Here is a 10,114-nt window from a genome sequence, read left to right on the forward strand (position 1 = left end):
CCCTGCTTGTTGACACTGAGGAGTGTACACAACGTGCTCTGTAGCAATGCTGATGGTATTGACAGATTTTAAGTTTCCAATTACCTATCGGAGAACAAAAAGGGCAGAGTCATAATTCCCCCCAATGTGGCTCGATATTTGATTGTTTTTTGCATTTTTCTGGCTGCTCAATGTTTTTAAGCCTTTTCCTCAGTGTTGGGGTGAGACTCACAACTAGAGGGAATAGGTTTAGGGTGAGGCCACAAAGATATAAAAGGTTCCTGAAGGGGCAACGTTTCCATGTGGAGGGTGGTGCAGGTATGGAATGAGCTGCCAGAGGAAGTGGAGGAGGCTGGTATAATTACAGCCTTTAAAAGGTATCTGGATGGGTATATGAATAGGAAGGGTTTAGAGGGATATAGCGCTGGCAAAGGGGACTAGATTAATTCAGGATATCTGGATTTTCCTAACGGCCGCCCTCCCGCCGCTTCCTCGCTCGAGCGACTTCTCCTCCCAACCGCCGTCACCCCCGCGTGACGTCTGCACGTGGGGGATGGGCGGGGCCCGGGGGGGGATGGGCGGGGCCCGGGGTTGGGGATGGGCGGGGCCGGGGGTGGGATAGGCGGGGCCGGGTGATCCTCCCCGTCACCAAGTCACAGCCACCTCGCGCTCCAACTGTTCATTCACAAAAACAAACTCTCCTGTCTCACTCTGCAGCTGCGGGGGGCGGGGACACTGCCACGTTTCGAGGAGCCCTGTCTACATTGGGAAAGCTCACGGCTCAATTTAAACAGATATTCCGACATCGAACGGAACGGCGTCATATCTGCATTTTTTATTGCTGGAATCCCCTGCTTATTTTTTTTTCTTAACCCCCCCCTCCCCCCAACTGCTGTCGTGCTTATTTTTTCCCCAGCACCCATGGTGTGTGTGTGCAAGTGTGAGACACAGTGAAAGACACGATGTGCACGAATCTTTATTCAATTTCCACCACCAGGAAGATATAAAAACACCCGAGTGGCCAGTGACAAGCACTGCCCTTCACATCAAAGGGCAATGCTGTGTGATCAAAACAGTGAAGGGGAGGGTAGGGACTAAATCAAAATACAATTGGAGGGGGAAATAATACACTCCTCTCCCTGAACAACTCCTGGGTGTTGGTGGACACCGCGTGCTCCTTCTCCAAGGACACCCGGGTTCTAACGTAACCCCGGAAGAGGGGCAGGCAGTCGGCCCTAACGACCCACTCCACGGCCCGCTGCCTGGACCTGTTGATGGCCAGTTTGGCCAGGCCCAGGAGCAGACCCACGAGGAGGACTTCGGACCTGCCCTCCCTCCTCCGTACCGGGTGCCCGAAGATCAGGAGCGTGGGACTGAAGTGCAGCCAAAAACAGAGGAGAAGGTTTTTAAGAAAATCAAAAAGGGAGTGCAAACGCCCACACCGAATATATACATGGTCCACGGACTCCACAGCGCCACAGAACAAGCAGTTGGGCTGGGAGTCCGTGAACCACCGCAATCTGCGGTTGCAGGGGACTGCTGCGTGCAGCACCCTCCACCCCAGATCCCCGAGAGAAAGGGGGAGGACTCCCGCGTAGAGAGACCTCCACTGGGGATCTCCACCGCCCGGTGGCAAATGGGCACGCCAAGGCGTGTCCGGACGGTGGATGAGGGAGAAGAGGTGGACGGTGTGCAGCAGCAGTCGATACAGGGCCTTCCTTTTTATATCCCTTAAGGGGACAAAATTAAAATTCTGGAGGCGGCTCAGGTTGTGGGGCACAGGCTCCCGCGGGAAGTACGGGACCTTGGGAAAATCTGCATTTTAAAGGGACGTGGACATTTTAACGGGTATTTCTGCAAATAAAGAGGTTTAAATGGACAAGATTATATTTCAAAGGGATGTGGGCACATTCAAAGGGATATCTTCATATGTAAAGTGACGCAGTTATATCTAAATGAATCTACATTTCAAAGAGACGTTGCCCTATTTGTAAGTAGAGACAATAGGTGTGAATTCTGTCTGCGTCCCAATTGTTAGAAACAAACTTAATAAAATTTAGACGAGACCATCACAACTGGAAACAAGACAATTTATTACGAACTTGCAAGTTAGGGTTTCAATTGCAGAAGCAAATGAGCAAATTAGAATCAGGTTAGTGGACAGTTATACCCTTTGAGCTGAGTGAGGTAATCTCTCCAGACTCCTAATGACCCAATCTCTCTTACTGTACCAGACCACTGCCCAGCTGCGCTCCACCCTTATTACTTCCCCCTTCCCCAAGTTGGCAACCTTCCTCTCTGTCAGTGCTGAACTCAACACTATTTTGTCAAGATCTGGTTTAACATTTTGCATCAATTCTGCTGGTACATTCCATCCTCGGACATTTCATTAACTTGTGTCGTTTTGTATCGCTCAAGCATTTTGGTTATCTCAGCTTTTTTGCTGAAAGCACAATTTTTCAAAAAGGACTTTTTGCAATAATAATTACACACCAAAGTTGGTGTTTACTTAACCGCAATTATACACTGAAAAGTAAAGATACTCTTCTCTAAATACCTGCAGGGTTAATAGTTCTCTTGCTGTACCCCTTTTCTGTATGCTTTTTCTATATCTGCAAAAACAACACTTTACCCCATTTCTCACAATTCCCCCATTTCTTTTCTTTAACCATTTGTTGTTTTTGCAATCTTATTTTCTGCCCTCTTTTCACCTTGTGGTGTCGAGGTTCTCAATCTAGTCATTTCTGTCCTTCTAAGTTTGTCTTTTTTTAAACTCTAGGAGTAATCTGTTACTCTCTCTTTCTTGCGCTTGTGCTATTGTCATGACCATTATTGGTTGTTGTCCTCCCAAAGACATTACCAGCTTAGTCATTATCCACTTTAACACATTAAACCCTATCAGTAAACCTACAATTATTAGTCGCACATAAATGCCTAAATTCACTAACCATTTTCCCCACTCGGTCAATCTCCAGTTACCCCATCCCCATCCTTCATCTTTTCGGAGTTCATCTCCAATTTGTCTTATATCGTTTATTTTTTTCTTTACTGTTTCCACCTTATCTTTCACTATGGAAGAGGTGTCTGGGATGAAGGTGCAGCATTCTTTACCATTCAGAGCACAAGTTCCCCCTTTTTCGGCCAAAAGATAGTCTAAAGCCATTCGATTCTGTAAAGCTGTCAGTCTCGTGGCAATCATTTCAGTGGTTATGGCCGATATTTGGGATTGAGATTCCCCATCGTGCCGGTGTTATCATTAATTAAATTTTCAAGGGCGGCCGCTATTTCTGTATTTCCACCCCTGCCCTTGTAGTGCCGTAGTTTGGGAGCAGTGTCCACAGTAGACGGTCTCCTTCAGAGACCTCTCGGGTCTTACGTCTTATCCCCCCCCCCTCCTTTCTCAGGTTGGGCTCATGCTTTTCTATTCGGAGGTGAGGGTCTATATAAGCGAGGGAACAGCAGCCACTCCAACCTTTCTGGTTTTGAGGAAGTGTTTCGTCAACTTCATAATGTGACACATTCGATCACACGAACATATTTTTCCCCGGGAATAAATGGATAGGCCTTCAGACCGCATCCCCAACACGTTCCGTTGAATATTCGGGGAGTGGTCGTGGCAGTGGCCTGACTGGTGTGGACACAAGATGATTTTCCTAGTTGGAAAGGTGCAGCATCATTCTGATGACAGAAACAGGTGGTATTCACTGCTCCTTTCGGTGGGGAAATTCGAAGACTGTCAATAGCGCCCTGATTTTTCAGGGCTGGCCTTGGGAACCATCCCGCAAAGTTATATTTGCTCCTTTCAGATCTCCACTTTGTATTATTTGAACCCACATCAAATTATTGTACATCGTATTTTTTTTTAGTGAGCGGTATTACTGAGGTGGGGATTCCAAGATTCGCTATGGTGTGGGACCTCTGCACAGACCCAACAGTCGGTAAGTCCCTCTTGTTTAGCATAATTCTGGCACAGCGTAGTGAAGTGATTTTTCCCACTTCCTTGAATAGTTAGTACTACTAACATTACAATACTATACCAGTATCTACCCATCTCTGAACTCTGCCCACCATCCTGTCTTAACATTTTAGATGTCACACAGCCCTTCCAATCAATAACAATATATATATATATATCAGCAAACGTTAAAAGAGTCTTTTGTTTCGGTTCATTCTTTCTTTCTTAACTTTCAGAGGGTTGTCTGTAGGATGAGCGTGCCACTCCACCTTTGGGGCGTTCACAGGACCTTTAACGGGAGTGTGATGACTCCACCCTTCCTCAGCAGTCCGAATAGCTGTTTCACTAGTTAGGACGGTTAGGAATGGTCCCTCCCAGCTCGGGTACAGTTTGGTCTCTTTCCAAGTCTTGATCAGGACCCAATCACCCGGTTGTATTCGATGGACTGTAAACTCGAGTGGCAGTGTCTGTACCAACAGGCCTTTATTCCTAAGAATAGACAAAGAAGAGCTGAGTGCCACTATATAGTTCGTTAAAAACTTATCATTGAACTCTGACCAGCCGTGAGGCAGTTTTTCAGCCTCGATAATGCTTCCCTCTATCCTGTCTACTACAGTATATTCATTGCCCTTTTTACCCTCAATCATCCGGGAGGACCCGTCGATAAACAACCGAGCTCTCGCATGCAACGGTACGTCTCTTAAGTTCATTCGCACTTTAGTCTGATATTCGGTAATATCAAGGCAGTCATGTTCTGGATTGACCGGGGTCACTCCCCTCTCTCCGCCACAGAAATGCAGCTGGATTCAAGCAACTGTCTGTGACTAACACAAGGTCATCCTGTTCTATTAAGATTGTCTCATATTTCAAGATCCTAGAGTCTGTGAGCCATTGTCCTGCATTCTGATTTAAGAATTCTTTGCCTTTTACTCCAGAAACCTTGAGATCTTTGTTAGTTAATTTAACACCGCTAGGTCTAAAGCTTAGGGATGATCGTGCTGCTCCCGTATCCACTAAAAATACTGTTTCCTCTCCTTCAGGTGCCACCTTTAACTTTATCAAGGGTTCCCGGTGGGTCTCAGGAGGAGGGAACCCCTGACTCCCCTAATCTTCATCAAAAATCATCAATGATACCGCTTCTCTTTGTCGTCCTAACCTTGGACATCGTCTATCGTAATTTCTTCAACTGCTGCAACCATTATTTTAGCTTTTTGTTTTTGTTTCTCCTCTTCCCTTCTCACACACACTTTCTGTGCCTCATATAACAGAACTTCTATCTGTTTTTCACTCCGGCCTTCTAACTTCTGTAACTTCTTTTGTACGTCCGGCCATGATTTAGTCACAAATTGGACCTTTAAAAGTCCCTGTGCTACCGGATCATCGGGATTCATTCCCGAATATTTTCTAGTGGCTTCTTTTAATCCCTGTACGAAAGGCTGACGGGGCTTCCTCCTTTTCCTGTCTACCTTCAAAAGCTTTAAAAAAATTCTTGAGATTTAGGTGCTGCTTCTTTAATACCCAAAATGACCGTTTCTTGTAAGTCCCTCATTTTTCCTCTATCGTGTTCATCCATCCCCTTCCAATGTGGGTCCACATTGGGGAATTTGTTTTTGGCTGGTATCACTCCCTCACCCACCGGATGTCTCTTTTCCGTTCCCTCAGAGTAGCTCTTCCCATCAAGCCCCTTTCGTCTCCTGACCGTACCTGATGGCGGCTGCTGACTGCGAAGGCTCCCCTAACAGTAAGTTTCTGACTCTCCTCTACCAATCAGGCTGTTGCTGCCACTGCCTGCACACACTCTGGCCAGTAATGTAGCTTTCCATTCTTTAATTAACAATGAATGAATGCAGTCACGTTTTGAATTAACCATGAATCAATAATGACAGGTCACTGAGAATGTATGAAGGAATCCTGCCAATTAATATTGATTCAGGCTAACGCATTTGAATTATTATAAGTATTAATTATTGGTTATATATTTTTGCTCAAGCACATTCATGTTTAAGAACCTCGACAGATTCCATAGCACCTTTTGCAGTTAATTAAATCCCCAATTTGGTGGCAATACTTCGTCATGAACGCAAGACTGATTCTTCCTGCCTCTCATCACAAAGCTGTTGCCATAATCCAATTAACTTTTGTTTTGGTTCCCACTCCCTTGGGCTTAAAATTGAAGGATGACCTTGCTGCCCCCGTATCGACTCGGAAAACTACGTCCTCTTTGTAAGGTCCCACCTTTAAATTTATTGAGGGTTCCTGGTGGGTCCCCGGGGGCAGGAACTCCTGACACCCCTAGTTTTCATCAAGGCTCATAAATGGCACTGCCTTTACTTCCTTTGTCGGATCAGGACACTCTCTCTTAAAGTGACCTGTCTTTCCACAGTAATAACATCCCGCCTGTGGGGATTTCCACTTTGATCCTTGTTCCTGTCTCCCAGACCCCTTCACATCTCCTCCCCGATCCTTTCTCCTCCCTTTATTTTCAACATGCTGCCTGCCACCATTCCGGTTTCCTTCTCCTTTTAGTTTTGTCCTTTTCTTTATTACCTCATTCACCGTGGCTTATCATTATTTTTGCTTTCTGTTTCTGCTCCTCATGTTACGTTGCCAGATCAATGGCTGAGCCGATTGAACCAACTGAACAGCTTTAGGGCCACCTCATGGCCATTCCTCATCACCCAATGTTTTGTTTAGACCTTGATTCTTTTCAAGAAATATTGCAATTTTTCTTGCTCCCTGTAATCTCAAATACAATTCATCAATTGATGCTTGCTTTTCTTTAAAGCCTGTTCCTAACTATATATTTTGGAATCTTACTTGTAAATATATATTTATCTATTATAAATTCATTTATTCAGTGTTTAATATTCAAAATGCACAATGCACACAGTTCCCAACTCTGAAATCCACCACAATCACCCGGTTCCAGTCCCCTGATTCAAATCCAAAACTAGTCCTCCCAACTAGTCCTGACCAGTCATTGCTCAATTACAATGCTATAGGTCGTGAAATAACCAGAGCTGCCTTAAAAGGATTTGTCTATTCAAGTAAAAACTTCAACTGTCCTCCATAAATCGCTTTTATGTAAGGATAAAAGAGATTAATTCGTAACTGATAGTAAGGCAGTCATGACCTGTAAAAAGAACATTTTATTTCATAATCTTGCAAAATCCTTAACCTTAAAAGAAATCATGTTAAAATTTCCATAGTAGAAATCAGATTCAAAACAGTCCTGGATCTCAAGCTCCAGGGAACATTCGATCACCAACAAACAAATGTGCATTCAGACTGAATCACACAGGGATAAACTTTCTACTAACTGTACGGCTCTTTTCTCTCTCTCTCTCTCTCTCTCACACACACACACACACACACACACACACACACGTTTCCCACAATGACTCCTCAAGCTTTTGAATATTTTTCTGGGTGTCTGGCCATAAGTTAGTTCCAAAGTGCACCCCCAGTAGCCCTTCAGCTACTACCCCTTCTGACATGAAGCATAATCTGATTCCTCCTGACTATAAGGCTGTTTTTCTTTGACATTTTATCATTTGTTTTTTATCCTTTCCTCGTGTCCGAGGATTGTCCTTCCAATCTCTTAAATTTTTCCTAAAGGACTGTCCGTTAGGATGTGGTCCTCGAACGTCCCTCTCATGTCCCCTTCTACATCTAAATTGCTATTCTTATTTCCCATTTTAATACTCGGCCGTTTTCTTTCTATAATTTCAATTAACCTCTCTGAAGTTCGGTGTTACCTTCTTCCACACCCCCTTCAGGGTCCTAATCTCCGCGTGGGGGTTTCCCTTCTTAATAACCGGTCTAAGGCTGGGTGATCGAATCAGTTAGACACATTACTTGTTAGATTAATCTAGCCAATTAAAGACCTTTATTCTCTATTTTTTAAGTTGCCAATTCCCCCGTACTTCTCGTACGGAACCGACCACCAAGGTAATACCTAAAGGTCAATTTTCATACCTTGGTCTGTGCACAAAAGTTACCTGGTCGAATGCGCGCCCCTTCCCACGGCAATACCAGACAGCAAAATACGTTGTCCATCTAGGTCGCCTGAAATTTACCTTTACCTGGGTCTTATGTACACAAGAGTAACCCGACCGAACCACCACATCTTAGTGTCCTTCGCACCGCGGCGAAACAGCAAGTACTGCTGCAAATCCTGGCCGCCCGCGAATGCGGGTCTTAAGTCCATAAGTGTTACCTGACCAACCCGCCAGGTCTTAGTGCACCTCGCTCGTGGCAAAGACTGACAACAAAACAAAACCCGCTGCCTACCCCAGTCGTCCGGACAATACTTATTTAAGACCTTTTTCTTACCCGGGTCTTGTGCACAAGAGTTACCCGACCGGACCCGCTGCGTCGCCTCTGCCCGTCCTGTCTCCAGGGTCTCCCAGTCCGGATCATCCTCACCCAGAGCTGCCTCGGCAACGAGGGGAAACTAGAGATTGCCGAAATCAGCGAGGTGCACCTTCTCCGTTTCTCCAAGAACATCGAGCGACCGGAGCTTGGGATCCAGGAACGAGCCCCCAAATCTTTTAGAAACAAGTTTAATAAAATTTAGAGGAGACCACCGAAACTGGAAACAAGACAATTTATTCTACGATCTTGCAAGAAAGGGCATCAAATGCAGAAGCAAATGAGCAAATTAGAATCAGGTTAGTGTACAGTTATACCCTTTGAGCTGAGTGAGGTCATCTCTCCAGACTCCTAATGACCCAATCTCTCTCACTGTACCAGACCACTGCTCAGCTGCACTCCACCCTTATTACTTCCCCCTTCCCCAGGTTGGCAACCTTCCTCTCTGTAAATGCTGACACATACATTTATTTTGTCAAGATCTGGTTTAACATTTTGTATCAGTTCTGCTGGTACATTCCATCCTCGGACATTTCATTACCTTGTATCGTTTTGTATCGCTCAAGTATTTCGGTTATCTCAGCTTTTTTGCTGAAAGCATAATTTTACAAAAAGAATTTTTTGTTATAGTAATTACACACCAACGTTAGTATTTAATTAACCACAATTAAACACTGAAAAGTCCCTAAATACCTGCAGGGTGAATAGTTCTCTTGCTGTACCCCTTTTCTTTATGCTTTTTCTATATCTGCAAAAACAACACTTTACCCCATTTCTAACAGTATTGAACAATACGGCTAGGGGAATGGTTGAGGGTGAGTTACCCTTTGGAGGGTCGGTGTGGACTCGTTGGGCCGAGTGGCCTGCTTCTACACTGGGGATTCTCTGAAGGGAAGGAATTTCTGCAAACTGTGCAGGGCAGTGCAGGCGCACTGCGGGGTCCCGCTGCTGGCCGAGCCCCGCATCTCGTCCCTTCCCTTTCCCTTGCCCAGTCTCCCATACCCTCCCCCACCCCCGACCCATCGATGGCGTCACAATGCGCGGAAGTGGCCCTGTCAGGTTCAGAGTGAAACTCCCTCCCTCTGGACAACTGTTCATCCTGGGGAGGCGAGAGAGGGGAGGGGTGGAAATCTGTTCACTTGTAGCAGCCGGAGTGAATCCAGGGAGGGAGCAGATTCTGCAAACTCAGGTATGTGTCTTAATTGGTGGAGAAAGTGAGGACTGCAGATGCTGGAGATCAGAGCTGAAAATGTGTTGCTGGAAAAGCGCAGCAGGTCAGGCAGCATCCAAGGAGCAGGAGAATCGACGTTTCGGGCATCAGCCCTTCTTCAGGAATGAGGAAAGTTGTGTCCAGCAGGCTAAGATAAAAGGTAGGGAGGAGGGACTTGGGGGAGGGGCGTTGGGAATGCGATAGGTGGAGGGAGGTCAAGGTGAGGGTGATAGGCCGGAGTGGGGTGGGGGCGGAGAGGTCAGGAAGAAGATTGCAGGTTAGGAAGGCGGTGCTGAGTTCGAGGGATTTGACCGAGGCAAGGTGGGGGGAGGGGAAATGAGGAAACTGGAGAAATCTGAGTTCATCCCTTGTGGTTGGAGGGTTCCCAAGCGGAAGATGAGGCGCTCTTCCTCCAACCGTCGTGTTGCCATGGTCTGGCGATGGAGGAGTCCAAGGACCTGCATGTCCTTGGTGGAGTGGAAGGGGGAGTTGAAGTGTTGGGCTACGGGGTGGTTGGGTTGGTTGGTCCGGGTGTCCCAGAGGTGTTCTCTGAAACTTTCTGCAAGTAGGCGGCCTGTCTCCCCAATATAGAGGAG

General features: G+C 46.1%; 1 protein-coding gene across 1 annotated transcript in view; it reads right to left on the bottom strand.

Moving 5' to 3' along the window:
* LOC140460832 (uncharacterized) overlaps positions 1-10,114 on the bottom strand; it is a 174,377-nt gene that overhangs the window by 84,979 nt on the left and 79,284 nt on the right. Inside the window, exon 5 of the mRNA XM_072555487.1 lies at positions 8,248-8,264. Coding sequence (XP_072411588.1) covers positions 8,248-8,264 — 17 coding nt within the window. The remainder of the gene's footprint in view (positions 1-8,247; positions 8,265-10,114) is intronic.

This window comes from Chiloscyllium punctatum, chromosome 36 (assembly GCF_047496795.1).
Source record: "Chiloscyllium punctatum isolate Juve2018m chromosome 36, sChiPun1.3, whole genome shotgun sequence".
NCBI classification, from domain to species: domain Eukaryota; kingdom Metazoa; phylum Chordata; class Chondrichthyes; order Orectolobiformes; family Hemiscylliidae; genus Chiloscyllium; species Chiloscyllium punctatum.